General features: G+C 38.3%; 1 protein-coding gene across 3 annotated transcripts in view; it reads right to left on the bottom strand.

The window, feature by feature from the left end:
- CFAP43 (cilia and flagella associated protein 43) overlaps positions 1-20,505 on the bottom strand; it is a 107,712-nt gene that overhangs the window by 54,428 nt on the left and 32,779 nt on the right. For all 3 annotated transcript variants that reach the window (XM_088019839.1, XM_088019838.1, XM_028098904.2), the window contains exons 9-16: positions 17,440-17,556; positions 15,728-15,808; positions 12,407-12,555; positions 9,768-9,871; positions 6,536-6,676; positions 5,560-5,732; positions 4,126-4,275; positions 1,927-2,057 (exon numbers count right to left, since the gene is read on the bottom strand). In XM_088019839.1, the coding sequence (XP_087875965.1) occupies positions 1,927-2,057; positions 4,126-4,275; positions 5,560-5,732; positions 6,536-6,676; positions 9,768-9,871; positions 12,407-12,555; positions 15,728-15,808; positions 17,440-17,556 (1,046 nt within the window). The remainder of the gene's footprint in view (positions 1-1,926; positions 2,058-4,125; positions 4,276-5,559; positions 5,733-6,535; positions 6,677-9,767; positions 9,872-12,406; positions 12,556-15,727; positions 15,809-17,439; positions 17,557-20,505) is intronic.

Raw genomic sequence — 20,505 nt, 5'->3', positions numbered from 1 at the left:
CAATTTAAAAATGTCACATTTTAGCAGCATTATTTAACAGCATTATTTCCAGATACCTAACCATTTCTACACAAAGAAATATGGGGTTAATTCTCCACAGTGCCCTGTAGTTATTAGTACTCTACTTCTTAGAGTGAGCCCTTTCATAGGCTCCCGGACATGACAGTCCTCTTGATCTCTCTGAGGTGACCTCTTCTCACACTGTCCCTGGACCCTTACCCGACACGTCCTCTGACCAACCTTGGCCACTGCACAGAAGAGCCACTGTTCCGGTGGAGCCTTAGAATGTACTAGTCATTGCACTGCTTCACATACATAATCACACTGTCATATTTGGTCCTCATCACCCCCACCCACCATTGAGGGAAGCATTACTTCCATGCAATATACCAGGGCATCTCAAATTTTAGGCACATCAGCATTGCATGGATGAGGGTTTGTTAAAAACAGATTCCTGGGCCCCACCCACAGAGATTCTGATTCAGAAACTTTGGGTAAGGACCAAAAATAAGCATTTCTAACAAGCTATGGTTGCTGCAGACCCCACCTTGAGTAACACTGTTATAGATGATTTAGAGAGAGTATTGTTATGTGCCTAAGGTCACAAATTAGTAAGTCCTGGACCATGGTTTCAAACTCAACTTTGTTTTGAGTCAGAAGTCCACGTGCTTAAATACCCATGGATGGAAATGTCCTTCCTTCTATACAGAGGGCTCCAGCACTTGTTCGCTGTTGCCGGAGATGCTGTTTGTTCATTTACTGTACAGGATGTGTGTCAGGACTTATATATGAGATACAAGTTAGTATTTTACTTAGATTACCTGCATAAAATGGGCATGGTGATGCAGTGTTCAAATGAGTCTCTAATATAAATGACTACCAGAACTGTTAGGACATAAAATCTCCATCTACATTTATTTAATATTTACAAATATTTAACATTTTCACAGTGTCACTGGGAAAGTCCATGTTTTGTTACTGTTTTAATCACAGAAAGCGCCACAAGATATTTTTTTGCGGAAATAAATTGCACACTAACTAATGATATTCATTGACAGGCCAAACAAGGCAACATATAAAGTCGAGGCTATCACCTTCAGGCTCTCTATGCTTTGGCCATCATTTACATGCTTGAGTAGTATTTTATTTAGAATTTTAATCTTAATCTAAGCAAAGTCTAAATAATTTAATATTGTCTAAGCAAAGTCTAACTAGGGAAGTATATCCACATGTTCGTGCACATGCATACAAATCTATGTCAGGTTTTTAAGGGATGAATAGGAGTTTAAAAAATTATCTACTCTTCAGGATTGTCCTCATTCCTTGTACTCCTCCAACAGGTGTTATGAAAGGGAGGACTGATCATTTCATATGTACTAACTATGTCTTGTTATTTTTTGTATTTTGGTGCTTTGACATCTGGGGTCTTGCTGACACTAGAGGGACGGCCCCTTCCAAGACCTGCCAATTGTTACAGATAGGAAACCACTCACTCTGAAGCCACCTCTCAAATGCAAACCAATCAATCCAGAGCCCACACCTCCAACTCAGGGCTACTATTTCCCTGCTTTAATCACCCCTGGGCCAAGCGCCAGACAACCAAGGCCAGCATCTATGCCCCAGGACCTGCTGAAATTATCCAAACTAGCCAATGCTAAATCTGCCTGCTCCTTCCCATGAAAACCAAAATAAGACTTTTGCCCATGTTTCCTTTGTTCCCTCTGCTTCCTTCCTTCCACCTAGGTGCTTTCCCATGTGGCCCTGGCACAGAGCTTAGCAAACCTCCTCCTCTTGGGATCTGTGAGTATAATCATTTTTTCAGTGGCAGTTGTCTCCTGTTACGGTGGCCTTGCTATATGTAAATAGTAAAATCTTTATTTTAAAATACTATACCACATGAAGTTGCTTACTGTACACTGTACATACCTCCATCTTAGGTAAACAAGGGTGCCATCATCTCTCCCATTCACCAGAATGTTTTGTCCATCCATTGAAATTCTCACTGATTGAATCCCATGCCCCTGGTGAGAATGACTCCGACTTCGAACAAATGTTTCCTCAATAGTTTTAGGAACAAAGCACAGAAATTACAAATGCAATTCTACCACATGGTTTTTCTAAGAGGGTCATATGCACTTTTGCTTGTTGATAAATTGTTTTGTACTTGTTAACAGCATTTTATTTGGCATGGAAGTAGCGTTTTAGTAATACATAGTACTGAAAATGCCTAGTTCAAAACACACTCACCAATACTGGTTTATTTTCTCATTTGTGTAGAATGGAAGGAGAGGGACTGTTACCACCAATTTATAATAGCAAAGCCAGACACACAGAAGCAACTTGCTAAAGGCTACAGAGTTAGGGGATGGGCCTTGAGTGAGCAGAAATGGCAGATTCAGATGCCTTCAAGAGTCAGGTAGGTTTCATTTATGTGTGATGAGTGGTTGAGAGAAGGTAGTAGGCACTCTGAAGGATGGAGGGTAACATGTCCCAGATGAAGCATGCTAAACCAGTTCAAGTAGAACCCAAACAAAACACATCCCTGATTTGTTACACAGGGCAACAGTTTAAGTTCCTTGACTAAAAACTGGGATTTCTGTGTCACACTGGTTCTCAATCATGATTTTTTTTTTAATTTAACTTATTGAATAGGCAATACATTCAAATGGCTCAGGATTCAAAAACTATAAGAGTATACAGTGAAATCTCCTTCCTGTCTCCATTCCCCAGCCACCTCCCATAGCCAGTCAGTGTAATTAATACTTTTAACATCCTTTCAGAGGCTTTTAAATGTATATGAACAAATTTTTATGTAGACATAATTTTAAACATAAATTGTAGCATAATATATTATGCACCTTGCTTTTCCTTCTTAAAAGTAGATCTTGAGGTTCTTTCCATATTGTGGCATAAATATTTTCTCATTCTGCATAATATTCCCTATTTTCTTTATGTATTGTTCATATAGTGTTATCTATTTATCCAGTCCTCCACTGATGATCATTAGGTTGCTTTTACAAAGAGTGCTGCATGAATAACCTCATATATGAGGTGCTTTGCATAGAATCACCCAGAAGAACTTTGATGCCTTGCCACGTCATGCCACCATCAGCAGCGGCATATATTATAAATCATTTGAATAAGAGACAATGTAGCAAAGTTTGCAAATTGTCAACTTCAAAATAATCTCCAAAGGATTCAAGATTTTTCCTGTATAATAATAGTATCAGTTTTGCTCAGTTGTAGTCCAAATATGGTTTCTTACACAGATGAACAAGGAGAGTCGGATGTACAAACCAGGGTCCAGTTTATCTGTGGACCTGCAGGAGTATGTCATGTAGGTGGTTGCAAGGCTTCAGGTGTGTGGGGTAGAACCCTGGGTAAGAATCACTAGCCTCATTAAAGTATACTGATAACCAGTTCAATTTGGTCTCAAAACCTAGAAAAGGATCCTCCACAGTTGGGGGAGAAGAAACTATTTTCACTTTCTCAATGGAAATCAGAAACGGTAGCAGTACTGGTGATGTTGAGGTCCACAAGTGATGAGGGAGGACTCAGTAAGGGCCACACCCTCTCCCTTATGCTCTTCCAGCATCACTTCAAGAGCTGGGTGGGGGAGAAGGGACAGCAGCAACCAGCCCAGAGTCGTTCCAGGCCAGGGAGACAGGAGTAATAATCCCTAGGTTTACACAGCAATTCACTATTTCCAAAGCAGTTTTGCATATGCCCTCTCCCTGGCTCTCATCAGAATCCCACAGGCTGAGAGCATGAAAAGTTCCCCAATATTACAGATGAGCATCTGAAACTCAGTGAAGCTCAGTGAGTCTCCAAGACACACAACTAAGTGGTGATGGAGCTGGGCTGCAGCTCACCTGCAGTATCCCTGTCCCAAGCTCTTTATTGGCAGGTCTCTGTCTATTGGTTGGTGTTTCCTCCCTTGGAAGCTCAAACCTCAGTACATAAAAACACCTGTAAAATGTTTAAGTCAATACTACCATCAGTGGTAAATAAGTTATGAATTAATTTACCTATGAAAGAAGCCCAATTACTTCCCTAGGGCTTTTTTTCCTTATATGATATCAAGATATACATCCCAAGATTAAAAAAAAAAAAAGAGTAGCTTACCAAAGTATGAACATCTCGGATACACAGAATTCCACCTTTAGCTATTGTTATGAGCCACAACCCATGTGGAGACAGAGAGAGCATTCCAGGTCCATAGTGTTTGCTTTGCACTTTTTGGTATGGCTTAAGAATGCAAATACCACTGTGTTCCTGCCAATCAAAGAACATGACCCCATTATAGAAAAGATCAGGGGAGCAGCACCTTAAAGCTTGCACTTGTGCATATATGGTCAGATTCAAATCTGCAAACACTGTCGATGGAAATAAACTGATACACCACATTTCTTGCACCACATTTTCATCTCTGTTTGCAAATTAAAGTTTGTCCTAACCAACCAAAAGAAGTCTTTATACATTAGCTACCATTAAAGATCCCAGCCTGCATCAACAATCTTTATTTTTAAAAAAAGATTTTTTGTATTTATTTGAAAGACAGCACATGCACGCATGAGCAGGGGGGAGGGGCAGAGTATTGAGAGGGAGAAGCAGACTCCCCACTGAGCAGGGAGCCCGACATGGGGCTCAATCCCAGGACCACCCCCCCATTATGACCTGAGCCGAAGGCAGATGCTTAACTGACTGAGCCACCCAGGCGTCCCTGACAGCCTTTATTTTTCACTAATTCTTTTCACATACCCCCATGCTCAAGTCCAGTTGAATGAGTCAGTATTCCCTCATGTACTTCCACCTCCAAGCCCCTACACATGCCATGACTTTTGTCTGGAATGCCCTTCCCCACTCCATTCCCACCAACCTGTCCCCTCTCTACCTCAGGAACTCCCACCCCCTGCCAAGATTGTACACAATATTTCTCCATGTCTAAGTCTGACCTATTCTTCAAAAGCCAGTTATTTCCTCTGTGAAGCTTTCCTTGAATTCTCCTTACCACAAACATTTCTCTTTCTTGGAATTTCTATGTCTCATACCTTGCTGACATTGGCTGCCCTGGAAGAGGTAGGTTTAGAAGAAAGGGTGGTAGATAATCTGGGCCAGTGTGTGTAGCAGGAGTCTTATTATATGAGAGATGCTTGAAATGAGTGTAATGCAAGGATGGCAGAAACATAGTTTATCTATTTTGTGCAATTTTGCATGTGGCTCAGGTGCAAAGTTCCATGGAAAACCATGGACACCTGATACCTGTGGAATAGATGTTCCATGGCTATGTTGTTTTTAAAGGCACTAAAATAATAGTGTTATCTGCATGTTTATCTGACAAGCAGGATGTATGCAGCACAAGTATGACAGTGCTCAAAGGTATGTAAGACAGATTAACAAATAATGCTAATAATGTATCTAATTCAAGAATATTATGTTACTATAGTAAAGCCCTTGTTAACTGGACTATAATGTTAAAGTATGGATTATGTCTAATTAATACAATGTATCAATCTTGACTTCTAAGATAAACAATAGCACGCTTAAGTTTTGGCATACTTGCTCAGGAAGAAGGTAGCTGCAGATATATGGCACTTGGTTACAGAAGCCATATATTTGGTGACTCTGAAAGTCCAGCACAGCAGAAGACAGACTGTGTTCTATCTCATACCGGAACTTGTGAATGAGTGCATCTTTCAGCCTCCCACTTTCATCAATAAAGCTCGCAGAAACTATAAGATTTGAGGAAGAAGAGAGATCATTTGCACTGTATATTGATTTTATTTTTTAATCATAATGAATAACTATGAAAATTTAAATAAAAATTTAAATGCTCAGTTAATAATGCAGAGGCTATTGAGAGGATAAAAATGATTCAAAACAACTTCATTGGAACTTCATTAGAAGTACTTGAGTATTAAATGACTGATAGTGCATAATATCCTTTATAAGGTCTTGGCTAATTTAATCAATTAAGTAGAGGCATATTAAAAGATACTCATGATGGTCTAGAGAGTCTTAATTAAGACACAAGAGTACTTTGAGGTTTTTCAGCTCTCTTATGCTCTATAATTATGTATTTGCAAACTAGCTACCCAAATATATTTGTTATATAAAACAAAGAGTGTCTATTTTATCAGACGTCTTTGTCCAAAAAGCTTTCCTTACAATTCTGTCAGTGAAAGTAACTACACAGTAACCTGTCTGAAGTTAACCATGTATATTTGAAGCTACAAAACAAGAGATATCACAAAATGACAAATCAATCTGACAAAAGTGCCAGTTGACCCTGTTTCTCTTCTCTTGTAATAAGATAGGTTTATATGAATGACAAGGTCCAGAGGAAAGTCCACATATCACATTGGTTAGCAGCTACATCAGTTTTACTTTGTAAGATGCACAAAAGATGGCCATTTTCCCTCTTCACAGGCTAAGAGGGAAAAAAATGCAATCACTGGGGGGCGGGGGGAGAAAGAAAGCTAAGCAGCTACTCATCTGGACCCAGCACAGAATTGGTTGCTTGATTTTTCTTTACCTTGTGGTAGTATTTTAGGCAGAGTAAATATTTCCAATCTGCTTCTTCCTGTTTCTGGAAGTGGGGAAAGCACCATCACTTCTACTATGTCTGTTTCCAAAAGAGACACTGTGGATATTTGTAAAATGTCTTTGCCTACCTCTGAAAGCAAACGGATATCATCATAAGTGGTCATTCATAAGTTTAAAGAATCTTTTATCTTCCCAAGTAAGATACCATGTTATAGAATTGCCTTCACTAAATCTTTAGATTTCAATTTATTTACTGCATATTTAAAGTAATCTTTAAATATAAGTGATGGGGACATTTTTGATGAATGATGAGGAACTGTCATGATTAGATATCTGGGTTGGCAGATTCAAGCCTGCTCAGTGGGCCTCAGCTCCTTTCCCTGTCAGGGAAGCCTCTGGAGTATGCCATCTTCACCTCAACAGCACCTCCATGCTCCAGCCCCTTGATGCTCCACTGTGGCCTGTTCATCCACTCCTGATATTGGATCAACTCAGGCATCAGTGTTCTTTGCATCTATAGTCAAGGTATTGCAGGGGTTGTGGAAATGCCCATGACGTGATGAGTTTGCTCCTCTGGAAATCAGGCCTCTGGAAGGTGCCATGCCTGAGGCACACCTTTGGTTCTTTCAGAGTCACTACTCCCCCTTTCCACAGGAGCTGTTCTATATGTGTCCACTTTATCAGCCTCTCCCCTCAGATATTCAGCTGATGATCTTTCCTCTGACATAACAAAGAAGACCAAAGACATCCGATACAAAGTGGATCTCAATGTTCTTATCCAGAAGGCATTTTTGTATGAACAAAATGCAATCCTTCACATTTCTGATATTGAACTCATGCCACTAATCTCCTATTAGACCATGTGCTCTCAAGGACCTCATTTTATCTTCTTATGTCTTTTATGATTTCTTCTATTCAGCTCTCAAGACTCCCCGGTCTTCAAATTGAGCCCTTGCTACAACCCTGCTTCCCCACCATGGTTGCCATCTATGCCAATTCTCTTTTCTCTGCTGCAAACTCCTTAAAACAGGAGTTGCTATTTACTGACTTAACTTTCTGACTGCCCATCCCTCACTGCACTCAAGTTCGTGCTAGTCCACACCCTCAGCCAGCTTCCTCCCTCAAGGTCTTTCTGGAGTGGGTGACTCCCAGTGCTCTCATTACTCTGGCCTGTCCTGTTTGCTTCACTACACCATCTTCCTTGGTCTATAACTTAACTGGAAATTGCTTTTCCCATCCCACACTCTGACTGACCAGATATATTAAAAAATGGAATATTTAGGCAGGATGTACATCCACTCTGAAGTAAGCCATAGGTCCTACCATGCTCCATGTGTTCAAATTTACATATTTAGCTTACCTGTTTGGTCTCATTAAGCAACTGGATTGCTTTTACTCTGTTTTCTTAAGCCATCTCATCAGCTTCCATAATTTCAAGATCAGAATTCTATCATTGAGACTTGAACTACAAATCTCCATTTCCAAACATTAGCTAAATATTCCCCACTAAAGAGCTTATTAGCTTCAACTCTACAGAGCTTGTCAGCTCACATTATCCTTCAACCTTTTGTCTTGAGTTTTTACTTCATTTGATGAAATCACAGGCTAGAAATTTTGGAGTCATTGCTGATCCTCCCCTTTCACATTTAATGGAATACCAAGTCCTATCAACTCCATCACTCAGAGCTGTCCCCTCTTTCTCTTTCTACAACTGCTGCATAGTGTTTGCACTGTGGATAAGAGCAAAAGCCTGAGGATAGACTTCCTGAGTTCGAGTCCTGGCTCCACTGTTACCACGCTATATGACTCTGAATGAGTACTTAACTGTGCCTCAATTGCCTCATCTGTAAATTGGGATAGTAGTAGTCTCTACCTCATAAAAGTTGTCTGTAAGGGTTAAATGAATGAATGCCAAGTTCTTAGAACACTGACTATCACTTGGCAAGGAATCCCTCAATAAATGTGGGCTGTTGTTATGATTAATATCACTCTTGCCTGGGCTACTATAATTATTCCCTAACTCATCTTTTTTATTCCATTCTCTTGCCTTTCAGCTCTATCCTTCACACTTGTGGCAGAGTCGTCCTCTAAAATCCAAGTCAAATCATACCTGTATCATCTTGAAAACTTCTGACGGTGTCTCATTAACCACAGAAAAAAGTCCAGACTCCTTGGAATGATATTCAAGACCCTCGTCTTCTTTCAGACTTCATTGCCATGATCATCATCTAATAAACTCTTCTGTTTACCTATTATACCAGACTTCCTACCATTCCAAGTGCCTTTGCTCAGTCTTTTATCTTGAGTGGGAATACTAATATGCCCCATCCTCCTGACTTACACCCTCCGAGAACTCTCCCCCAATCCTCTACACCTCCTTATCTGTGTCCCCCTTTACCCCCACTCCTTTCCTCATACCTGGCAGAATTAATTGCTTCTTCCTCTGAGACCACACAGCACTCTGCTTATTCCTCCACCACTAAATTGTCTCCTTGGCCTTGCCATGCCCCCACTGGCCTAGGTTCAGCATTTCACACCTAGTAGTCACGCACTAATTTTAAAAAGTCAATGAATAAATTTAAAAATATGTTTTGGGGAAAATATACATATATATTTGGTCCTTAAGCCAGAAAGAAAAGTATTAGTTCTTACTATTTATCATACAAGTGTTACCTCACCTGCCAGGTCTGTAGTTTACCTGGGCATGTGGATGACATTATTGAAAAAGCTGGATATCATTTTGTTTAAAGAGGAAATATTAAAGATGCATGTAATAAAACTTTCTTTAGCTATCTTTATTAAATAGAAATAAAACATTTTAAAATATATTTCAAGGATAAACCAACCAAACTCCTTTTGTAATAACATTAGAAATATCTAGCATTATATATATGTGTATAACATACACATATATTATATAATGTATATAATATGCATATATACACTATATATAATGTCTAACATTAGAAATATCTAAATTAATTCATTAATTTATTTCAGAAGGTTTATTTAACATCAACTATGTACCAAGCAGATGTACCAAAAACCCTTTAAATATGATGTAGGAATTCTCCTATGTAACTTACAGCAGTTATTTAAATGTCTCTTTTTTAGAAAATATACCACAAATAATTGTTTCACTAGAGCCCCATTTCCACAATCTTAAATTCTTTGGAATGAAGTGACCAATATTTTAAATTAATAAGCATTCCATGTAGTACCTATGAATCCAAGGATCTGAAACAAGCTTGATGGATTGGCATTGATAATAAAGACATAGCCTTCTGATGTTCCAACTAATAGATATATCCCTCGCTGGTCATAACTAGAAAAGAAAGAAAACAAGAAATCTGAGGATCAATTTTGCTTGTTTCACTAATAAGATGGTAAACAAATTTATTGAATGATAGCATGGAGATACACTCAAAACCAGTCATTCTTATGGTTTGTGACTTTTAATATTATCCCATCTTATAAAAAAAGCCAATTGATGACATATAAATGCAATCATGACATTCTAGGTTAATGCAGTTTCCAAATTGCAGCTTATAAGTGCACAGTCAAGAAGATGCAGTAGCATCTTCATCATAAGTGAATGAAGTATGATAGCAGAGCCTTCTTGGTATTTCTGGGGGAAATAAACAGTCCTTACACCAGTGATCAGTGCAACATCGCAGCCCTCTGCAGTATTAATGCCTCACAGGGGGAGGAAGAATGTAGTGAAATGTTTCTGCACCTTCATCAAATTCGAAAAATGGGAAGATACAAATTAAAATAAGAGAAGAGGCTCTGAGAAAGAGGAGGCAGCAAACATGTAGACAGAGGGAGGTCAAGGGTCTTCTGCCGGAGCGGGAGGGGGCCGCTTGCAGGAAACAACGCGGTGGGTAGAAATCCAGCTCCTCTAGGCGCTACCTGGGCAATCCTCAAAAGGCTTCTCTCTTCACCTCTCTGAACCTGAATTCTCTCATCTGTGGAACAGGGACAAGCATAATACCTTTCTGACCAGTGTAGTGAGGATCACATTCAATAAGCTACAGTGTATGACGGCACCTCAAACTGTAAAGCAGGGCACAAATGTCAGTTCTGATAATACTATTATGACAAATTAACAAAAGAAAGAATAAGAGCAACAGATGAGTCTAAATCCAATGTCTTTGTGCTGTCTTCTAAAAAGTATTACTTCAAAAGATGTGAAGTCATCTAAATGCCCATCAATACAATCTTTTAAAAATGATGGGATATTGGGTATTTACCCCCAAAATATAAAAACACTAATTTAAAGGGATACAGGCACCCCTATGTTTACTGCAGCATTATCTACAATAGTTAAATTATGGAAGCAGCCCAAGTGCCATCGATAGATGAGTGGATAAAGACGATGTGGTGTATGTCCATGCAATGGAATACTGCTCAGTCATAAAAAGAATGAAATCTTGCCATTTGCAACAACATGGATGGAGCTAGATAGTATAATGCTAAACAAAATAAGTCAGTCAGAGAAAGACAATTATCCTATGATTTCACTCATATGTGGAATTTAAGAAACAAAACAAATGAGCAAAGGAAAAAGAGAGAGAGGCAAACCAAGAAACAGACTCTTAACTATAGAGAACAGACTGATGGTGACCAGAGGGGAGATGTGTGGGGGAAGGGTGAAACAGGTGATGGGGATTAAAGAGTACACTTAGCATGGTGAGCACTGAGTAATGTATAATAGAATTGTTGATCACTATAGTGTACACCTGAAACTAATATAACACTGTATGTTAACAATACTGGAATTAGGGCGCCTGGGTGGCTCAGTCGTTAAGCGTCTGCCTTCGGCTCAGGTCATGATCCCAGGGTCCTAGGAGCGAGTCCCACATCGGGCTCCCTGCTCCGCAGGAAGCCTGCTTCTCCCTCTCCTACTCCCCCTGCTTGTGTTCCCTCTCTCACTGTGTCTCTCTCTGTCAAATAAATAAAATCTTTAAAAAAAACAACACTGGAATTAAAATAAAAAATTATAGTATATCCATATAATGGAGTACTATGTAGCCATAAAAGAGAATAAGGAAGGTCTTTATGTGTGGATAGAAATCATGGTCCAAGAGATACCATGAAGTGAAAAAAAAAGAGGCATAGAACATTGTATATGGTTTGCTATCTAAAAGCAAAGACATTTAAATAAAAACTTGAAAAATAAAAGCAAAGGCAGTGACTCTGGAGCCCAACTGCCTGTGTTCTGCTCCTGACATTTGCCATTTCCTACCTGTGTAACATGAAGCAAGTCACTTAAACACCTTGTGCCTCATCTCCCTGAGGAGACAAGAACATCCATCTCATGAAGTTAATAGAACCAAGCACATAGCACATTTTAAGGGCTTGATAATTATTTGTGTAATTAAAAGGAATATTTGCTTTTTGCTTATTTATGGATAGACTATCTCTGGAAAGAATACATGGGAAATTGGGAACAGGCTGTCTCCAGGGAGGAGAACTGGGTGTTTGGGGACAAGAGTGGGAGACTTTTCCCCATGCACCCCTCTGTCCTTTTGGAATGCTGAACTGAGGCAATGTATTCATTTTCAAAACAAAACATGTAAAACTTAAAATTGAAAGGAATTATGGCTTGGGGCATCTGGGTGGCACCGATGGTTAAGCGTCTGACTCTTGGTTTTGGCTCAGGGTTGTGCGATTGAACCCCACATTGGGCTCCGTGCTCAGCACAGAATCTGCTTAAGACTCTCTCTCCTTCGCCCTCTACCCCTCCCCCCACTCAAGTGAATAAATAAATCTTTAAAAAAAAATAAATTATGGCTTTACTGGAATTCTCAACAGACGGGCCTTGACAATGTTGCTGCCAGAAGCAGGAAGTACTTACAGGAGGTGCTGTACAGACCATTTGGAGGGGAAGGCCTTGTGAATTGCCTGAGGGGCTTCTGCATCCCTGACATCGAGGAAGTGGATGAAGCCCCCCATGGTGCCCACAGCCACAGAGAGGGAGGAAGGAGAGCAAGCCAGCACTGTTGCCTGTTTAAAATAACCCCACATGCTTAACTTCACCGTGCCAGAACACAAAGCCTGCTTTACCATGCATAAAAATCAACAGTTTATTTGGACAGCCATCCAAACAAGGAGTGGCAAGTGTAGTGTGGTATTACAAATTAGACACGCTGCATTCCTGAGCTAATCAATAGCATAAGTCACAGGAGTCTCTACATGTTATTCTTTTATCCTAGTGTTAGAAGCATAAAAATATAGAGATTTCTTGAGCTTTAAACCATGGCTTCATTTTTATCCTTAAATGATGACATGATTATACCAATAATAATGAAAAAATAAAACAAATTTAAAATACATTCCTAGCATCTTCTGGACATCTTTACCGAATGTTAGTGATTTTTAAAAATCAGCATTCATCTGTTGGATAATGGTAGATCTTGGGATGCTGGTATGATGGGGGAAGACAAGAAAATAACCATATCACACCCCGTGTATTCTGTAACCAAAGACATGCATCACAGATTCCTGCTCATCTCACAATCACTTACGGAATACGATGTCTAGGAGAATAAATTTGCTTTCATGACACTTAAGCAATCAGCTTCACTCCTCTATAATTATACTTTGTAGGTTGTTTTGAATAAAATCACAGAACATTGGAAATAGAAAGGAGCTTAAGAGATAATCATTTTGTAGAATAGAAAATGGAGGTGAAGAAAAGAATAGCAATTTGCCTCAGGATCCCATAGCTGATGATGAAGCTGAGAACTCCTGTGTCCTGCCTCATTAGAATGCACACTTGCTCAGCCGAGGAGGTTTTTATTTTATTTTTAAAGGTGAATTTTAAGGGTTGAGTCTTCAGTGGTATCTCAGTGTGAAAATGGAAATGAAATGGTGAGGGTCTTTCTTTTTTTCTTTTTTTTTAAAAGAAAGTCTTTATGGGATGTCTCAGTGTGTGTGTGTGTGTGTGTGTGTGTGTGTGTGTGTGTGTTCTCAAAATAATCTGTTGAAATTATCCTCCAGGGGCGCCTGGGTGGCTCAGTCGTTGAGCATCTGCCTTTGGCTTGGCTCATGATCCCAGGGTCCTGGGATCAAGCCCTGCATCGGGCTCCCTGCTCCGCGGGAAGCCTGCTTCTCCCTCTCCCACACCCCCTGCTTGTGTTCCCTCTCTCGCTGTCTCTTTCTCTGTCAAATAAATAAGTAAAATCTTAAAAAAAAAAAAAAAAGAAATTATCCTCCATTCCAGGGCAATAGTAGACTAGGCTAAACATGGACAGCAATATCTGGAGGGGTCTTATCTACCTTAGCAAGTACCATCAAGGGAAGCTTCTAGTGTCCAGATATCCTCCCATCATAGTGCTGGGCCAGGTTCTCTGAGGACCATTGCCTAAAATGTTCATGCAGAACACAGTCCCAGGGATAGGCAGGGAGATCTGGCCTCAGCATTGCTGGGTCAGTGCACTTATCAATTCCCCACAAGGCAGCAGTATTCTCCAGTGAAGAAAAACCACCAGTTATCCCCAGCTCAGGCTGATCCACATGAGTATACCGTGCCTGGTTTGGAGCTCAATGATGGTTTGTCAAATTAACTGTGAACACTGTCTGAATCTCTCCCCTCTGCTCAGGTGAAGGGAAGATCTCTGGTGCAGAAGCAGACCTTCTCGTGGTGCCTCTCTCTCCCTGATTATAGAGACTCTTGGGTGGGTTGTTAACCATTTGTATGTCTCTTGTCTGTGAAAGGAGATGTGATCAGATGAGCTTTAAGATCTCTTCTAGCTCTAGTAGTTCTAATAGAAATGAACACATATGAGCTCTTGTCACCAGAGTGCAGTCTATTCATATTTCAGTGTTTTAGGTAAGAATTTTTATGTTTACTTGTCAGGGTTTTTTATATCCCACTGAATTGTGCATCTTTTGTGTCTTATAATTTTCTTATGTGAGGTATGATGCTTCCTCTTGTTTTATAATTGAGATTTTAATTTTATAAAGGGGAAGGATTGTAACTTCCCTACCTACTACCAAAATCCAAGATCCATATCTCATCTAGAACTGTGTAATATATCAAATGATGATAATATAAGGGGAAAATAGCATTGCCATTGTTTATTGGTCTTTTTATGATTTTAAAATATTATTTTATGTAAAATGTACTATGAACATGGCAGAAATAATGGTATCACCTTGTGGCGAGTGTTGTGAGCAATTGTGGTTTGTCACCCAATATCCAAACACCTTCCTTCTGGAAAATTCCTTGAATATCCATTGAGAAACCATCTCTCTTATTTTTGGGGGTTCAATGAAACAGATCTGACTCTCATTTTCGAGGCTGAGCTTAAGCCAATTGGCATTTCTCATTCCCCTGTCCACAATGATTAGTTCAGAGATGTTATTAAGACATCAGAAGACATCTAGCGTTGTGGAAAGGAAAAACTTCTTTTCTCTTCCTCCTCCCATTGGAGGAGGCTTTCTTCCTGATGGTCTGACACCTGTGAGGTTGACACCTGTGGTATTTGGGTACCACTAAAAGAAGCCTAAGAGGAAACTATAGACATAGAGAGAAAAACAAGGTCCTTGGTAATATCATTTGAGTTGCTGGACTGAGCTACATCTGAGGCCAGACAAGTACTATACTTTATAGTTGATTAAGCCAATAAACCCTGCTATTTTATTTTTGGCTCAAGTTGGTTAGAATGGGAATTTTCTTTCATTTCTAACCTTGAGGTTAGATGGGGCCATTTAACTAGTTATGGCCAAGGGGGTGATTCATTTCTGAGAAAAAGCAACTAATTGCTAGTTCAAGACTCTCTGGCACTCCCTTCCCATACTATGGCACCGAGGAGCTATTATTAGTTAGTTGGTGAATCCTCCCTCAGTCTGGCTTCCTGAGAGAGGGCTTCTGTGGAGCAGAGACCCTGCCAATCCACAAGGAACTTATAGTATGAGTGAGATATAAACCACTAGGACTTTGGAAATAACTGCCACCTCAGAAAAACTTTCCTATACACCAATTTAGTACCTTATGTTCCACCCTCTGGGCTGTAGAATATATTTTATACAGAAGAATTATTCTAAATATATAGGGTAAGAAATGCAATAAGGCATCTGCAACAAGTATTTCCACAGACTATTGACATGTAATTATGAAAACATAGATTGGATTAGAATTCAATATTTTAATCCATTTATAAGGCACACTTACTGGAGTATTCAGATAAATCCTGCTGGCACAAGTACCATCTTCTATATACCAAACACAAACTTCCCCTGAATGTGTGAGTGTCTATAAAAAAAAAGAAAACTCTAAATGGAAAATAAGACTCTGTTATGGAAACATGTTCTAAATTCCTTTATAGTATGTCAATAACTTGGATGATTTTGTATAAAATTTTATTTTACTCATATGGATTATAATGACAATCACAACATCAGTACTTCTGATTTGAACAAAAATTAACCTATAATCTTTTCTTAACTATTATCTTTAATACAATTTAAGTAACATATAATAACTAAGAATAGAAAAGTGAAATGTTTTTCCATGTAACATAATTGAGTTACTTGGACATTCAACAGGATTATTGCTTAAAGAATAAAGCTAGAAATAGGAAATTATGTTTGTTTGTTTTCTTAACTAACAGACTTTGCTTTAAAAAAAAAAAAAGGCACAGTGCTTGAATTCAAGACCCTGATATCAAGACCTGAGCTGAGCACACTTTCCAGAATGTCATATAGAGGAAATCATACATCTTTCTTAAATTGGCTTCTTTGGTTTAATGTTATGCATTTAAGGCTATTCTATGTCTTTTCATAGCTTAATAGCTCATTTATTCTTAGTGCTGAATAATATTCCATTGTATTGATATGCCACTGTTCGTTTATCCATTTACCTATTGAAAGACATCTTGGTTACTTCCAAATTTTGGCAACTATGAATAAAGGTGCTATAAACATTAATGTGAAGGTTTTTGTGTGGGCATAGGTTTTCAATCAATTTAAGTAAATAACAAGAAGCTCAACTGCTGAATCATAAGGTAAGAGTATGTTTAGTTTTGTGAGAAACTGCCAAACTTCCAAAGTGGCTGTACCATTTTGATTCCTATAGGCAATGAATGTTTCTGTTGCTTCATATCCTTGCTAGCACTTGATATTGCCAGTGTTTTAGATTTTAGACATTCTAATATGTGTGTGGTGTCATCTCATTGTTTTCATTTGCAATTCTCTAATGGTGAATAATACTGAATATCTTTTAATATACTTATTTGCCATCTGTATATTTTCTGTGGCAAAGTACATACAATATTTATTTATTTAGATTTTGATTTCTTTCATCAGTTTTGAAACTTTTCTCATATAGCTCTTGTACATACTTTGCTAGGACTCCCAAAATCTTAATGGATTTATTGATGAATCATAAAAAATGAAATGTTTCTTGAGATCAATAAAGGTAAGCAGTTAAACACCAGGAAAAGAGTTTCTTTTTTGAATGTAGCAGGTGGATTATTTTTCCTAAGTAGATTGAATTCATGTTTCAAGCATGGCCAGTATTTCATTTTCATCCTCAGAGGGTCTGTACCACTCTGAAAGAGGGTTAACACTAATTGTTTAATGAGTTTTGATAACTCTTTAGTAATGAATGTGTTGAAAGATCTGGCTTGAAAAACTTGGATGGTGAGTATAAACAGGATAGCTCCTAAGATTTCAATTGCTTTGACTGTTTTCAGACACTTAATATTATGAAGTCACAATACAATGACGCCATTCTAACTGGGGAGTAGATCTGATGATGGAAGTGGTTGGCATTTCTTCCATATCCTCAAGAATACCCTCTGCCTCCTATTTGTGTAAGGTTGCACATGATCTCCCAAAATCTTTTCTTTAAATCCTACTGTGAGATAATAAAGTATTCCTTACCATGCAGTATTCATTTCCGGGTGGGATAAAGTCAATTGCTTGAAATTTCCCATCACAAGCCTCTAGGACTTTATCAAAGGTTGGCTTCTCACAATAAGTGTAAATATAAACAGATCCCTGTTTAGAAAGAAAGAAAGAAAGAACACAATTGTTGTGTATACAGGTCAACAAATATTTATTAAATGTCCACTGTGAGCAAGGCACTGTGTGGGAAATTAGAGATTAACTTAAGTAAAGCCCTGACCTTGAGGAACTTAAAATCTAGATGCTTAATTTGTTTATTGATTCATCTATTCATTCGTCATTTAAAATAATCAATGGAACTTTCCTCTTTTCTCCAAAAGTTATAAAATACAATAAAACATTTTTTCTGACTTCAAAAATAATGTCTATTTATACAAAAAAAAAACCTTGGAAAATGTGGAAAACCAGAAAAGTTGTGAAGGTGAGCTAAGTCTTATCACATACTAGATCATGGTGGGCACTGATATAAACTTTTAAATAAGCCTTTGTGGAAATTGTGGAGGTGTGGCTGAAGCTGTTACTTAATGACTTCTTTATCATTCTCAGCTGCCAATTCACCTTTCAAAAAAATCTATCCTATCAGTTGAGGTCCTCTGCCAAGTAACTGCAATATGGTGTGGGCACTTAAGTAGCAATAAGAAGTCTGCTTTCAACTAACAGCAAGTTCTTCAAGTTTACTTGAGTTAAACATGAATATTTCTGTTCTTGTTTATCTAAAAAATACAACTCTGTAGAGTCTAAATTTGATAGATATTTACTGATTTTACCTTTCATTCATTCCTTCAACAAATATTGAGTGGATACACTGCGCCAGGCACTGCTCTGGATCCTGGGTCTACATTAGAGGACAAAACAGACAAAAATTCCCTGCCCTCATAGAGTTTACATCCTCCTGGGGGATTCAGACAATGGACAAAGTATCTAAACAGCAGTGATTGTGAGAATCAAAAAATAAAGCAGGGTAAGAGGATATGACATGGTAGAATTAGAATGTGATATTCTAAACCGGGTATCCAGGAAAGGCTTTACGGAGGTGAGTTTAAAGACTTGAAGGAAGTCAGGAAAGAAAGGATTCATGTGGATTCTGTGGGAAGCACATTCCAGACGGAGAGAGAAGCCAGTGCAAACACTGAGGGAGGAACATGCTGGGTAAGTTAAAGAATACAGCATGATGGCCAGCATGACTGGAGCAGGGCCAACAGGAAGCAGGGTCGGGGGAGATAAGGCCCGGGGGTGAGTAGAATCCACATCATGAAGGGATTGTACAGCCTGGTGAGGATTCTGGCTTGTAGTCAGAATAACATGGGGAATCACTGGAAGGTTCTGAAGAGAAAATGGAAAAGTTTTTCTCACTTTGGCTGCTGTGTTGGGGATACAGTTTATTCTATCATATACTGAGAAAAGTGTATTAAAGTCTCCCATTGACATTATGACTTTGTTTCTTCTTGTCGTTTTGTCACATTTTGTTTTATATATTTTGGGACTATTTTATTTAGTCCCTATATATTTTAAATGTTTATATATTCCTAATGAATTTAACCTTTTACTATTCTTGAAATAAGCCCATTTATCTTTAGTAATTTTTTTTGCCAGAAAGTCTATTTTGCCTAATATTCATATAGCACCACTGGCTTTCTTTTTGTTAATGTTTACATGTTAGATCCTTTTCTGTCTTTTTGCCTTTCAATTTTTATTTATTTATTTAATTAATTAATTTTATTTTTTTTAATTTTTTAAGATTTTTTTTTTTTTTTTAAATTTGACAGAGAGAGACACAGCGAGAGAGGGAACAAACACAAGCAGGGGGAATGGGAGAGGGAGAAGCCAGCTTCCCACTGAGCAGGGACCCTGATGCGGGGCTTGATCCCAGGGCCCTGGGATCATGACCTGAGCCAAAGGCAGATGCCTAACGACTGAACCACCCAGGCACCTCCCTACTTTCAATTTTTAAATTTACTTTCAATGTTATTGTATTTTTTATTTACTTTTAATCTTACTGTACCCTTATGCTTTAGCTGTATCACTTATAAACAGTACATAACTAGGTTTTGCTTTTTTTTTAAATTCAGTATTGCAACCTTTGCCTTTTAACTACATCTATTATCTGTTTTACTTTTATTGTAAGTACTAATATATTTGAGTTTAAATATTACAATTTATGCTTCTACTTTCTTACTTGTTTTATGTTTCTTTTTCTCTCTTTTCTTATCTTATTTTGGGTTGCTTTTTAAAAAACATTTCACTTTCCCCATTTTTAATGTAGAAATTTCATCTACTATTTCAGTTCTTTTAGTGGTTACCTTAGAAGTTACAACATGCATACTTAATTTATAAACACCACAATGTTACTTAAAACCTTTACTTTCTGCCTTGGAAGGTAAATAATGAACTTGAAACACTTTATTCCATTTACTCCTTCCCCTCCAGTTTGCATTATTGTTGTCTGGGATTTTAATTCAATGTTATTTTTAAAACCCAACCTCACATTATTTTTGCTGTTTTATACAGGCAGTGTTCATTTACATTTCTCCACACATTTACTACTATTCATTCTTGCAACATAATCTTCCATCTGGGATCATTTTCCTTCTGCCTGAAGTACATTCTTAAGAATTTTCTCTAGTAATGGTCTGTTGCTGACAAACTCAGTTTTGGAATGTCTAAAAATTTTTTTTTCACCCCTATACTGAAAAGTATACTCACTGGGTATAGAATTCCAGGGGGTAGTTAGCTTATTTCATTACATCAGCATAGTTTTTCTATAAATGGACGGATAGTAAATATGTTAGGCTTTGCTGGCCATGTGATCTCTCACAACTACTTAATTCTACCATTGTAGTGTGAAAGCAGCCATAGACAATACGTAAATTAATGGGTGTGACTGTGTTCCAATAAAACTTGATTTGTAAAAACAAGCAGGAGGCTGGTTTTGGCCTACAGGGCCATAGTTTTCTGATCCCTCCTGCTCTACATGGAAGGTAGCATTCCACTATTTCTTACTTACATTATTGCCACAGACAAGTCAGCTGTTAGTCTAATTGA

Source organism: Eumetopias jubatus, unplaced genomic scaffold (genome assembly GCF_037043125.1).
Source record: "Eumetopias jubatus isolate StellerSeaLion01/CBP00866 unplaced genomic scaffold, mEumJub1_p1.0 scaffold_17, whole genome shotgun sequence".
Lineage (NCBI taxonomy): Eukaryota > Metazoa > Chordata > Mammalia > Carnivora > Otariidae > Eumetopias > Eumetopias jubatus.
The sequence above is the reverse complement of the archived record's forward strand: the minus strand, read 5'-3'. Positions and strand labels throughout refer to the sequence as shown.